The sequence below is a fragment of the Hyla sarda genome, chromosome 1, assembly GCF_029499605.1.
Source record: "Hyla sarda isolate aHylSar1 chromosome 1, aHylSar1.hap1, whole genome shotgun sequence".
In the NCBI taxonomy this organism is placed as follows: Eukaryota; Metazoa; Chordata; class Amphibia; order Anura; family Hylidae; genus Hyla; species Hyla sarda.
This window is the reverse complement of record NC_079189.1, coordinates 311,641,029-311,655,932: the sequence shown is the minus strand read 5'-3', so window position 1 is coordinate 311,655,932 and position 14,904 is coordinate 311,641,029. Positions and strand designations below refer to the sequence as shown.

The following is a 14,904-nucleotide window of genomic DNA, read 5'->3' as shown; positions in this document are numbered from 1 at the left end:
TAAATTTAATTTGAATTTATTAAAAACATTTAAAATCCTTTTTTGAGGACCCATTCTGGTGAGCATGGAGCTGTCGGTCTGCTGTGAGGCAAGCTACCACTTGTTCCAGCCCCAGTCTCTCAGCACACCCCCATGCTCTGAGTGTCCCCTTGACAAGCGAAGGACTGTAGTACCAGCAACTTGGACAGGAGCACATTCAGCTTCTGTGCCGTTGGATAAGTGGGCACATAAAGATGAAAGTGGCTGCAGAGAAAAAGCTCGTACTTGTATCTTAAAATCGAGCTGGCGGACCTCCGCAAGGCGAGCAACCACCTGTTCCAGTCCCTGCCTCTCAACGCACCCCTGACTGTGAAAGTGCAAATATTTCATTTAATCAGTTATGGTTCATTGTTATCGCTCCAACCTGTTTCACTGGATTCTTGTGTTAATTACACAGGTAATACGTGAAGACGACCACAGGACCTCACAATTGAAAAGATGGAAGAGATTTTTTTAAATTTTAATTGAAGATTTTGATTAGATTCACAAATGTCCCAGGTGCTCGAAGCGTTTACTAAGCGTGAACTAATACTGTATGACCCAAACCAAATATAACAAGGAGTCCCATGGCGGCACAATGACAGAGCCTAGAGGTGGCAGCAGACCATAGGGCCTCACAATTGAAAAGATTAAAGATATTTTGTACAATTAAATTGAAGATTTTAGAAAGATAAACATTTTTAAAGTTTAATTTAATGTGTCAACAGCACGAGGAGACCATATGGTGGCACAATGACACAGCCTGGAGGTGGCAGCAGCAAGAGGAGACCATAATGTGGCAAAATGACACAGCCTGGAATTGGCAGTAGTCAGACGAGACCATAGGGCCTCACAATTGAAAAGTTTAAAGATATTTTTTATTATTTAAATTGAAGATTTAAAATAGATTACGATAAAAAGTTTCATTTATTGTGCAAGCAGCATGAGGAGACCACATGGCCACGGTGTGTCTGGGTCATCTGTCTCAGCTTCCTGATCACCCTGTAGCTCCAAAGCCTACTCCTGCTCCTCCCCTCCTGTCAGATGACTAGAAAAACCACCCATTTCGCTAAACCTTGCCTGTGCTCCACTGTCCCCATCCCCTCCTCCTCCAGTTCAGCCCCCACAGGGCTCATGTGGCCGTGAGATGTAAGTGCCACGTCTCCAGTGCCCTGACCAGCCATCATTTCCAACACGTTTTGTAGGAAATGAAGCAGTGGAATGACGACGTTCATCCCATAATCCTGGCGACTGATTAATAATGTGGCTACCTCAAAGGCCCTGAGCAAACGGCAGGTGTCATGAATGAGCTGCCACTGGTTGACATTGAAGTTACACAGGGGAACCCCCTATCTGCTTGGAGGGTGTGCTTTGCGATTTACGAATGGCTGAAGTGCATGCAAAGTTTCCTTCCCATTGTTGGGAGGTCTTGCAGATGGGGAAACACTTCAGGAACCGCTTGACAACCAGATTGAACATGTGTGCCATGCAGAGTGCATGGCTCGGGCTTCCTTGACGCAGCACAGACAAGATGTTCTTCCCATTGTCGGTCACCATGGTTCCCATTTCCAGTTTTCGTGGAGTAAGCCATGATTCGATCTCTTGATGAATGACTTTTAGCAGTTCCTCCCCTGTGTGACTCCGGTCACCAAGGCAAACCATGTGAAGAACAGCGTGACACCGCCGTGCCCTGCACACATGGTATGCTGGAGGGGAACTGAGACTTGTCAGTGCAGTGGAGGCTGAGGACACAGTGGAGGATGAGGAGGCGGAGTCGCACACTGTCGAAGGACCAACAGCATGAGAGCATGTGTAACCACATGTACCCAGTGGGCTGTAAAGGACATGTATTGTCCCTGACCATAGTTACAGCTCCACATGTTGGCGCTGTCATGCACTTTGGTACACTTTGGTAGAGTGGGGTGGTGGGTGTTAACACCAGTACACGGTGGGTGAAAGAAGGAGAACTTAGCATCAGATGTGTGGCATCAGCTTTATATAACATTCTATATATGTGATTTGTTTGGTGCATATAATGCAGACAAAGTATATCTGACATTAATAATGTCATATATAACAATTATGTATTTTCAATTATGTATTAGAATCAGCTACAGTATTTATATTTCTATACAAGACTGTATTTTTTATTGCAATTGTAATTCCTGCCTTACGTACTGATGAAGAATTGAGATTGTGAGCTCAATTGGGGATAGGGATCAATTTTTGTGTGCTCGATATATATTAAGATTTATTAATATAGGCTTTGATATGCTTCTCTTGAAATCCCCACTAATGTGGCAAAATTTTCTCCTTTTCAGCATTGTTGCAGATAGGTCAGGGTAAATATATATATTTGAATTAAATCTCTCTGTGATGTCTATGAAGTATGTAAGAACTCATCTTTAACATAAAGGAAGTGCACTCTGGCAATGATATTTCCCTTGGAAGATGTTGAGGCAGGTTATGAGGCTTAAGAATCCTGCGTATTCGTTCAATGGTCAAATCCAATGTTAATTGTTAGGGAGCCAAGTGGCCATAAAATCTGTCAGGTATTGTTAAAGGGGTTATCCAGGAATAGAAAAACAGAGCTAATTTCTTTCAAAAACCACTCCCTGTCTGTCTCCAGGTTGGGTGTGTTCTGCAGCTCAGTTCAATTGAAGTAAATAGAGCCAAGTTGAAATACCGCACCCAATCTGGAGACAGACGGAGAGTGATTTTTGAAAGAAATTAGCTCTGTTTTTCTATTCCTCAATAACCCCATTTGGCCGGTGTGACAGTTTACGGGATCGCTTTCACCTGATTCTTTGAGATTTGTTCTTACAATCACACTTATTTCATAAGGCAATATAATCCTAATAATATAATGTGATCAGCCAATGAATGACATTATTTGCTTGATCTTCGGGCTGATTCCTGGGACTATTACACAGTGCAAGATTGGCCTTTGCTGTAGTGTAATATTGCCCATAGTGATTATTGTTTACTTTTGGTTTAAAATAGATTTTCACCTCAATGGGATGCAAAAGGCATAGGAGAGTGACATGAAGCACAGAGAGAGAACTCTAAGGCTGCATTCACACCACAATTGCCGGATCCAGTTGGGGGAGGGGAAAACCTGGCGCTCCCATACCCCTGCCGGATCGGCGCTGAAATCCATTCACTTTAATGAGCCGGCCGGAGTCAAACAGTGACTCCGGTTGGCTGATTTCTGCCCCGTATCCGGTTTTATGACCGGACCTAAAACTGTAGTATACAGTTTTAGGGGCAGAAATGAGCCAACCGGAGTCACTGTTTGACTCCGGTCGGCTCATTACCCCTTAAGGACCAGGCCATTTTTCACTGTAGAACCAGAGCGTTTTTTGCACATCTGACCACTTTCACTTTAAGCATTAATAACTCTGGGATGCTTTTACCTTTCATTCTGATTCCAAGATAGTTATTTCGGGACATATTCTAATTTATGTTAGTGGTAAAATTTTGTCGTTACTTGCATCATTTCTTGGTGAAAAAATCAAAAATTTGATGAAAAAAATTAAAATTTTGCATTTTTCTAACTTTGAAGCTCTCTGCTTGTAAGGAAAATAGACATTCCAAATAAATTATATTTTGATTCACAAATACAATATGTCTACTTTATGTTTGCATCATAAAGTTGACATCTTTTTACTTTTAGAAGACATCAGAGGGCTTCAAAGTTCAGCAGCTATTTTCTAATTTTTGAAAAAAATTTCAAAATCTGAATTTTTCATGGACCAGTTCAGGTTTGAAGTGGATTTGAAGGGCTTTCTTATTAGAAATACCCCACAAATGACCCCATTATAAAAACTGCACCCCCCAAAGTATTCAAAATGACATTCAGTAAGTGTGTTAACCTTTTAGGTGTTTCACAGGAATAGCAGCAAAGTGAAGGAGAAAATTCTAAATCTTAATTTTTTACACTGGCTTGTTCTTGTAGACTCAGTTTTTTATTTTTTTACAAGGGGTAAAAGGAGAAAAATCCTCTCAAAATTTTTAACCCAATTTCTCTCGAGTAAGGAAATACCTCATATGTGTATTTCAAGTGTTCGGCGGGCGCAGTAGAGGACTCAGAAGGGAAGGAGCGACAAAGGGATTTTGGAGAGTGAGTTTTTCTGAAATGGTTTTTGGGGGGCATGTCACATTTAGGAAGCCCCTATGGTGCCAGAACAGCAGAAAAAATCCCACATGGCATACTATTTTGGAAACTACACCCCTCAAGGCACATAACAAGGGGTCCAGTGAGCTTTAGTGCCCCACAGGTGTTTGACGACTTTTCGTTAAAGTCGGATGTGTAAATAAAAAAAAGAAATTTTCACTAAAGTGCAGTTTTTTTTCCCAAATTTGCCATTTTTAGAAAGGGTAATGGGAGAAAATGCCCTTCAAAAAAATTTGTAACCCCATTTCTTCTGAGTATGAAAATACCCCATGTTAGGACGTAAAATGCTCTGCGGGCAAACTACAATGCTCAGAAGAGAAGGAGTCCCATTTGGCTTTTGGAAAGCAAATGTGGCTGAAATCGTTTTTGGGGGGCATGTCGCATTTAGGAAGCCCATATGGTGCCAGAACACCAAAAATACCCACATGGCATACTATTTTGGAAACTGCACCCCTTAAGTAACGTAACAAGGAGTACAGTGAGCCTTAACACCTCACAGGTATTTCACGGCTTTTTGTTAAAGTTGGATGTGTAATTAAAAAAAAATCTTTTCACAAAAATGCAGTTTTTCCCCTAAATTTTACATTTTTACAAGGGGTAATAGGAGAAAATTACCCCCAAAATTTGTAACCCCATTTTTTCTGAGTATATAAATACCCTATATATGGATGTAAAGTGTTCTGCGGGTGAACTACAATGCTCAGAAGAGAAGCAGTGCCATTGGGATTTTGAAGAGAAAATGTATCCGTAATTGAAGGCCACGTGTGTTTACAAAGACCCCACAGTGCATACCAATAATATGCATAGAAAAGAGAAAGAAACACACAAATACCACAAACAAGGTGGAATTATAGGCCAAATGCAGAATTGAGTCCCATGTGCTCATACCTCAATGTGCTTCATCAGGGCACATGGCTAACTCTGGGTGCTGTCCTTGTATAAAAGACAAATAGCAGCCAATCGGTAAAAGGCAAACAAAGCCGGATAGGAATACCAACCAATAAGTGAATCTATCCAGGATCCTCAGTTGCCATTAGACACCCAATATTAATGACCAAACACGCGAATGCACTCTAATGAATTACAATGGCGGCATACAGACTCACCTGTTAAATTTACCTGCAGTTAAATATATGTAATAAAGAAAGCATGTACGTGCACTCACCGATCAACGGAGACAATTCGGCATGGGAGTCTGGTTCACGGGAAGCTGGGTTTCAGCATCGGCGCAGGTAGAACACCGCTTGGAGGCTACGCCGGCAGTTTCACATGTGTGAAACTGCCGGCGTAGCCTCCAAGCGCCTTTCTACCTGCGCCGATGCTGAAACCCAGCTTCCCGTGAACCGGACTCCCATACCGAATTGTCTACGTTGAGCGGCGGGTTCACATACGTGCTTTCTTTATTGCATATATTTGATACTTCATACATTTGCATATATTCCAATATGTTGCCGAGACCATGCTGCATCTTTATCTCAGGGGAAGGTAAACCAAGTTTACAGGATTACCTGCAGTTAAACCAAGTTTTCAGCAAAGGATTCATCTCTTCCCAAAAATGCCCTTCAGTTACCACACTCCTAGGTTTTATCAGAAAGTGAAAACACTGCCAATAAATAATTATTTACATTTTCTTATATTTCCTTATACTTGTATTTAAAATTAATTAAATCCTAATTCCAGTTTTAATGAAATCATTATAATGAATGTATTGTATTTATCATTCATGTATTCATGCTAAGGGAAACTATAAACTGCTTAAACTTTCAAGATATTTACAAGAAAAATCATTTAAGTATGTGAATAGAACGTACATGAGTGGAGTCAGTATAATTGTTTTTGCTGTTTAAGTTTCCCATGGGAATAAATCAATTAATATATGCTGCAATCCCAGTCATTTACTGATGGCTTTTTATGTAAACTCGTTTCGTTTTCTTCACAATGTTAACTATAATTAATAAGAATATAGCCGTAGGGATAGCTCTACATTTACTCAATGTAAAATTTTTGACTAAATGTCAGAATTTATTTAACTCTTTTTATTTGTATAAATTTTATTAGAGGGAAATAATTGTAAGGCAAATACATTTTAAATGTTCTTGTTCATTTAACATAAACTCTTTATCCCATATACATATTTTGGCCATCGTCATGTTAACCTCAACACATATGACCAGTGTTCCTGTAATAACACATATGACCAGTGTGCCAGCAATAACAGATATGACCAGTGTGCCAGCAATAACAGATGGAAAAATAGCCTTAACATGGCACCTATGTCATAGCATACTTCTTACAGTTTACATAGCTGGATAATCCTTTATTTTAAAATGATATTAAATATTTTTTAGAAAGCAGATTTAGAAAATCATAATAAATTAATTAAATATATTTTAGTACGTTTTACATTATGTTACATTTTCTCAATAAACAGAAAACATGTCTAAACACAATAAGTGAAATTACTTAAAAGGAAAAACTTGTTCTGTCCTTAAAAGGAAAAACTTGTTCTGTCTTTGGTTTTGTGTTTTAAAGTGGACCAGTCAGCTGTTCCAATATTGTTCAGTTAGACTGTGTACGTATGAACCACTCTATTGACAACCCGTTGACAACCAGTTTTAAATTTATTCATACATATAAAGGAGATGTAACAGAGAAAAGACAAAGCACAGTGGGGATGATTATCATAATTGCCTGTACCAAATATCTGGTGCAATTAGAGCTAGAAAAAAACAGGCTTACCTAACCTGCATCAATTTATTTTTGTGGATTTTAGACACTTCTGCCTCATGCTGAACAAGGGGGTTTTGGTAAGTGGGAGTGGCTTTGGTAAAGGGAACATGGCTTAAATGCATCACTTTTTGGCACATATTTTTGTCATCAAGCTAAACTAACTAATAGTACTTACAAAGTTAGACTATAAAGTCAAGATGTGTCAGTTTTTTTTAACAGCCTACACCTTTGCAATAAATCTGGTGCATTCTTAAACTGTCTAAGTTTACATTGTCTAAGAATTAGACAGTTTTCGATTATTGCCCCCCAGTGCTTGAAATTCTTTTTTGTCTCAGAACTGAAAAGTTCTATTTTAGGAATTAAAACAACAGAGTTTTAGGACACAAAATTTAAAGATGGCATGATATCCCATAAGATTCATCTAAAACAATCAGTGGGATGGAAATATGACAATAAAGTGATTGAAACAAATAGATTTTTATTAAAAGGCTATTAATTATAAAGCTATGACTTTTATCTATCCCAAAAGTTGGACTCCCACCAATCCTGCATATTGGTACCCCAGTCACTCACTGTACAGGGAGTATCAGCACAGCTTTATTCAATTGAATGGGACCATGCTACAGTTCACTGCATATCTGGGTGGATGAGAGCCCCTCTTGTAAGCAAAGCATTTAAGAGACCCTTTAAATCTACTCTTACTAAAGTGTACCTTTTCAAAATAATAAAGAATCGAACTACACACTAATTTGCAGTCTATCAGTAAAGAGACAAACATGTCCACACAGCGTTCTGTTTACATTTGCATATTAGCTTCCATTTATATTGAATTTTTATATGAAAGATACCACCAGCTACCTGAGACCCTACTGGCCGATAATGGGGCCCTTTGGGTTCTGTTATGGTGTCCATAGTTTGGGGTGCAATACTTTCTATCAAATCTGATTTCATTTGTGATGGATACCACCAAACCTCATAGCATAAGAAAGAAAATTTGTATTCAGTATAATACACACAATTACAGCAAATGCATTGGAGTAACAACATTTTTTGGACATATCCATTAGGTTGAAAAGCAGCCAAAAGCCCTAAAAATGTTCTGCTTTGACATCCTGACCCCCCCCCCCCTTCCCCCCAAGCATTCAGAATATCTGATAATTCTGATAAATACATTTTAAGAATATCATCAAGTGCACATGTTTGAATAGTAGGCTCACTGGTGCACATGAATGAGCATTATGGTTCAGTGTGATCCAGTCATGGCTTATAAATGACCTTTCAGAATAGGGATATTAAGATGGCATGCATTCAACACATTTATATGAGTAATGAGTTTGTATAAGTACTCAAATCAGACATGTCACACATTTCCAAACATTCTTAATACTTCAACATTCAGTTTTTCATGGTATCTGAAGAAATGACCAGCTTGTGTTTTTATGTTATATTTATACTGTACATTTGCTATCTGAATGATTATTTTAGGTGGCATGCCCCACTACCATAGCAATCCCACTGGCACTTGAAAATGTATTAAATTAAAGCTTTAATGCTTGGTAGCTGGGAATTGCAAGCAAAAGACTAAAACCAATTTGAAAGAAAAGCTACTGTGATAATTTTAATAGTGAATATGCAATCTGTGACTCTAGATTAAACTGCCCCTTATTTCCAAAAATGTGATATATGGTAAAATACGAAGCTATAACCACAGTGCTGTAAGAGAAGTAGTTGTTCTTACCTCAGCTGTTTTCTACTACTATATTTAATAAACACAACATGTAGTTCAAATCATTATTATTTTATGCTGGTTTATATGAAATGTTACTGCCCCTTAAACTAAAAGCCACATTTTCTAATTGAAATGTTTTATTTTATTGGTAACAGGTTTATACAGTTTATTTGGTTCTGGGCTGGAAACTGGCCTGACAGAATCAGCTATATTATCTATGTAGGATTTAAAAAGGGATGTCCAGCCCCTATAAAACGTATCTCCTATTCACAGGACAAGGGGCCAGAAAGGGGTCATGGTTCTCTGAGTAATCTGGAGCTGCAGATACCACGTCATCCATTAATTTCTATGGACATGCCAGAGATATCAAAGTACAGCACTTGGGCATATACCATAGAAATAAATGGATGACATGAGTCATCCAAAGCTCCAGGAAGTGCAGAGAGCCAAGGCCCCGTTCTGGAGACTGTGAGCAGAAAGGTCCAGGATATGTTTATTTATTTTTTGTCTAGGCAACCCCTATAACATTGTATTCTAAGTTGCACTTTCTATGATTGTTCACATGCCACTAGTGACATAGTTGTGCTAGCCCTAATGGTTGCCCAGTTCCTTGTGCTGTTTAGGGACCATGTGACCCAGTATGTCACAGGACCTAAGAGGAAAGTAGTAGAGAGTAGTAGGCTATTAAGTTGTGGTATGGTAAAGCAAGAGCTGTGAAGAAGGCTTGGAAGTGATGCTGGTTACAGTGAGCGGCAGTTGTATATTAGAGGTGTCTGTCTTCTGTGTCTGTCAGCCTATAGTATCCCTGTAACAGAACCATGTGCCCTTCAGCTTGCTAAATATGGAATTCCAAGTTCAGGAGCTTCATCTATTAGAGTTAAAGGGGTACTCCGCCCTAGACATCTTGTCCCCTATCCAAAGGATAGGGGACAAGATGTCTCCCATAGGCTTGCATTAAGGGGGCAGGGTGTGGCATCACGAGGGGGCAGGGCCCTGTCCCCTGTATCGCCCGTCATCAGCCACGGAGAAAGCATAGCTCCAGGCTGTGGATGTACGGGGGTGCAGCAGGAGAGATCGCAGGGGTCCCCAGTGACTAGACATCTTATCCCCTAATGTGTCTAGGGGCAGAGTACCCCTTTAAATCAATTGTAAAAAGCCTATCTTGCCCTGGAGGACCCAGCACATCAAATCATTTCATGGGTATTTCATTGATTTCAATAAAGACCCCATAAAGGGTTCATATCTTTGCTGCTCGGGCACTTCAGGGAAATTGAGTACTTGTAATCTTAACACCCCCCAACCCCCCCCCCTTTAAAACTGATCGTAGAGGATTGTGGTAATTCAAAACAAAGATACATTTTTTAATCATAGCTTAGGGATTTAAGTTCATCCTTCATTGCAGAGCAAAATTCAGAGATTCCGAACCTGTATAAATCCTCTACTGTTATTGATGGCTAGTAAATCTACTTATATGTGTATAGTTATATTTTTTGCTTTTGTTTGTATTTTATAGTATGGGATAAAGAAGAAAGAGGAGAAAGAAGCTGAGGCACAAGCTGCACTGGAAGCTAATGCTGAAGGGAGCTTGACGCGTCCAAAGAAGGCCATTCCTGCTGGATGTGGAGATGAAGAGGAAGAAGAAGAAAGCATTTTAGACACAGTCATTAAATATCTACCTGGTCCACTTCAAGACATGTTCAAGAAGTAAATGACAGCAGACTGGCAGACTGTTTTAAACGTAATCAGAAAAGCAATGGATTTCCCCTTGTTTAATGGGAGATTTCAGTATTGCCACATGCTACCCTCCCTCCCGTCTCTAAACCTTTGCTCACTATAGTCCCTCCACTTTCTTTTCTCCTTTCCTTTTGTACATAGTTACATACAGTAGACACCTCTCAAAGGATGTCAAGGTTATGAGCTGCAGTCTACGCAATTTTATTAAAAGCCATAGTACAATTGTATGTTTAATCTGGCAGTTGTGTACACACTTAACATTTTCAATCATGTCAATGCATTTCCAGCCAGGAAAAGTCAGTATGTTGCTGTGAATACAACATAGAGTTTCAGACCAGTTAGGAAATGATCGATATTGACATTTGCTTCTGGCAGACAAAAAAAGTGCAAATGATCATGAGAATTTGAGGGAACATTTATTTTTCATTCCGTGTTCATCTGACAGTAAGAGAAAATTCAGAAAATGAACCATGTAAAACTCCTATGCCTGGCACTTTATAATAACCTGTATAACAGCCTCTACCGCAATATATTGACTGTGCAGTGCTGATTCATAATGTTTTCTATTAAAAAAGAATGATGTAGGATTTTATATTGACATATTTGAAATGATGCTTCTATTATTACAAACTACATTTAAAAATGCCAGTTGCTCCCTTTATTTTTCAATGTTACTATTTACCATTTAGAATTGCTAGAATTAAGATAGCACAAAATCTCGAAGCAATTCTTCATACCACAATTAACATTTCAATAGTCAGTAATATCTTTAGAATTTTACTCTTATACACTGCATCGTAATATGCAAATTATAGTTCTACATATTTAACTCGAGAGCAAAAATTTGCAGCAAATTCTCTTTGAAAAGGATTTATGGCTACATATCTTAACCCCATATTATTACATGCAATATAAAGTGTTGTTATGCTGTATAAGATTTATATATGCTCTATACTTAAATTTAGCAGTTGAATCTATCAGTTGGAAATAAAACTAAATATAAGTTTAGTTCACTATAACCATGAGAAGTCCAGGTCTTAAGAATGGAATATGGATTTTCAAACTTGGTCATATTACAGTCATCTTAAGCTGTGCCTAATGCTCAATTATACTCAACGTACTGTAGTGGAACATCCATTTACTATAATAAAAAATGTCTAAAAATTGTACTTGTACTAGTATATAAGAACTATTTTCAATGTCAGATTATATAAAAATACATACATTTTTTAACATAGATATATAAGTTCTAAAAACATTAAATATAGCATTAAAATTGTATGTGTTAGGCACATAAACCTTATTTACAAATGCAACAAAAGGCTCTATTGCAAGACCAAAGAGAAGCCTGGTTCATTTGTTCACATAATACTGAATATCTCTGTCACCCTTCATCGCTTTCTGTCCATAAAATGTGTTTAATCTCAGGTAATTGAGGAAGTCTTTTGTATTATTATTATTATTATTTTATTTTATTTTTTGTCTTCTTAAAATGAAGGGGGTAAAAGGAATTATGCAAGACCTAAAATTTGACCACCAATAGAAAATAGCTTTGCAACCCCTTCGGCTTTAAGCTAGGATTATGGGGAGTTGTCCTCTGAATTTTTGGAGGGGAAAGGCAAAATCGAGTAATGCGTCATTGTTTAAAATGTTTTGCTTTTGTTTGTTTTGTTTTTTTTACTAATTTTTTTCACAAATCACATCTACCTTTAGAGAAAGCCATATAAAATCAGACTGCAATATTAATTTTGAATGCTACTATGTGTAAAAAGAGAATAGATCATGTGTTTTATTTGCACTGGAATTTCTCAGTCTACGTTTACTGTGTGTTAGTTTAGTGTTTTTCCCCTTCTGTGTCAGAGTAAGAAATATCAAGGCTGCTCTACATGTCTCTCTCAACAAGCTTACTGAAATACTGTTGTCATGTAATGTGCAGATCTGCTGATGTGAACTAAATGTAATGTCTTCTGTGTACGCTATGTTAATATGTGTTTCCTCTCCATGTTAGATAAATGTTTGGGTAACAGTCTTTCAAAAATGTTTTCACACATAGAAGTGTATCTGCTCAGCCATAATTTTGTGATTAGCGGAATCATTTTGTAATTTTAATGCTCATATACTCAGATCAGATGCATGCTTCAGTCTTCTCTGATGTAGAGGAGATGTAGAGACTTTGTGAATGTAAATCTCATTCGTAATTTGCCTGCTTCTCCTCATTGCATGATATCAGTTCACATGTTCTTTTATGAGTGGAATCACAGCCAATAAAAAATAAAGTGATTTCATGTTTTTTACATTGTTTTCAATTCATTTATTTGCTTGGTCTTTTTATTCTGCTATATCTAAAGGCTGAAATATCTGAATTACTGGGGATGAGACACAAATACATTGTTCAGATAAATAATACATTCATTTTTCAGAAAAATATCTAAAGGGTATGGAAACCTTTGAATTTTTATTTTCTATTCTTGCAAAAACATGTTCTCCAAAGGTCTTTATTAAACCCTTAAGGATGAAGAATATAGGTACACCCTTGTGTCCTGGTACTTAAAGGGGTATTCCGCCCCTGGCATCTTATCCCCTATCCAAAGGATGTTAGATGTTAGATCGCAGTGGTCCCCCTGCTGGGGACCCCGGGGATCGCCGCTGCGAGTTTGCTCTGTGCGTAATGACGGGCGATACAGGGGCCGGAGCAGCGTGACATCATGGCTCCGCCCCTCATGACATCACGGCCTGTCCTCTTAATGCAAGTCTATGGCAGGGGGCATGACGACCACCCCGCCCCCTTCCCATAGACTTGTATTGACGGGGGTGGGCCGTGACGTCACGAGGGGCGGAGCCGTGACGTAAAGATGCTCCGGCCCCTGTATTGCCCGTCATTACATGCAGAGACTTGTAAATTACTTCAATTAAAATATCTTAATCCTTACAGTACTTATTAGCTGCTGAATACTACAGAGGAAATTATTTTTGGAACACAGAGCTCTATGCTGAGATCATCTGCATAGTGCTCTCTGCTGACATCTCTGTCCATTTTAGGAACTGTCCAGAGCAGCATATGTTTTCCATGGGGATTTTCTCCTACTCTGGAAAGTTCTTAAAATGGACAGAAGTGTCAGCAGAGAACACTGTGGTCATGATATCAGCAGAGAGCTCTATGTTCCAAAAAGAATATGAATTTCCTCTGTAGTATTCAGCAGCTAATAAGTACTGGAAGGATTAAGATTTTTTAATAGAAGTAATTTACAAATCTGTTTAACTTTCTGGCACCAGTTGCTAAAAAAAAAAAAAAAAGTTTTCCACCGGAAAACTGCTACCACAGTTTAACCCCTTAACAACAATGGACTTAAATGTACATCATGGTGCCGTGGTACTTAACGCACCATGACGTGCATTTACGCTTCACCACGGCCGTGAGCACTGAAACGGTGCTCGTATCATGTGCGGCAGGTCCCGGCTGCTATCAGCGATCACGCGGATGTCCACCATTAACCCCTCAGATGCCGTGATCAATACAGATCACGGCATCTGCGGCAGTGCAGTACTTTAAATGGATGATCAGATCGCCTGCAGCGCTGCCGCGGGGATCCGATCATCCAGCATGGCAGCCAGAGGTCCCCTCACCTGTCTCCAGCTGTCTCCCGGGGTCTTCTGCTCTGGTCTGAGATCGAGCAGACCAGAGCAGAAGATCACAGATAATACTGATCAGTGCCATGTCCTATGCCTAGCACTGAACAGTATTAGCAATAAAATGATTACTATAAATAGTCCCCTATGGGGATTATTAAAGTGTAAAAAAAAGTTTTAAAAAAATGTGAAAAATCCCCTCCCCCCCAAAAAAGGTAAAATGTTAATTTTTCCCATTTTACACCAAAAAAAGCATAAAAAATTATTAATACACATATTTGGTATTGCCGCATGCGTAAAAGTCTGAACTATTAAAATATATTGTTAATTATCCCATGCGGTGAACGGCGTAAACGTAAAATAAATAAAAAGTCCAAAATTGTCGCTTTTTTGTCACATTTTGTTCCCCAAAAAATTTATAAAAAATAAAAAATAAGTAAAACCTAGACAAAGGTGGTACTGATAAGAACTACAGATCATGGCGCAAAAAATGAGCCCTCATACCGCCCCATATACAGAAAAATTTGAAAGTTATAGGTGGTCAAAATAGGGCAATTTCAAACATACTAATTTTGTTAAAATGGTTTGAGATTTTTTTAAGCGGTAAAATTATAGAAAAGCATATAACATGGGTATCATTTTAATCATATTGGCCCACAGAATAAAGAAAACATGTAATTTTTACCGTAAAGTGTACAGTGTGAAAACAAAACCTTCCAAAATTAGCTTAATTGCGGTTTTCTTTTTAAATTTCCCCACATAAATAATATTTGTTTGGTTGCACCATACATTTTATGGTAAAATAAGTGATGTAATTACAAAGTACAATTGGTGACACAAAAAACAAACCCTCATATGGGTCTGTGGATGGAAATATGATTTTTAGAAG

The 14,904-nt window shown here is 38.4% G+C and overlaps 1 protein-coding gene across 1 annotated transcript in view; it reads left to right on the top strand.

The window, feature by feature from the left end:
• Window positions 1-12,678, top strand: part of CPLX1 (complexin 1) — a 241,359-nt gene extending 228,681 nt beyond the window's left edge. Inside the window, exon 4 of the mRNA XM_056518270.1 lies at window positions 10,168-12,678. Coding sequence (XP_056374245.1) covers window positions 10,168-10,362 — 195 coding nt within the window. The 3' untranslated portion in view covers window positions 10,363-12,678. The remainder of the gene's footprint in view (window positions 1-10,167) is intronic.
• Window positions 12,679-14,904: the final 2,226 nt, after the last annotated feature.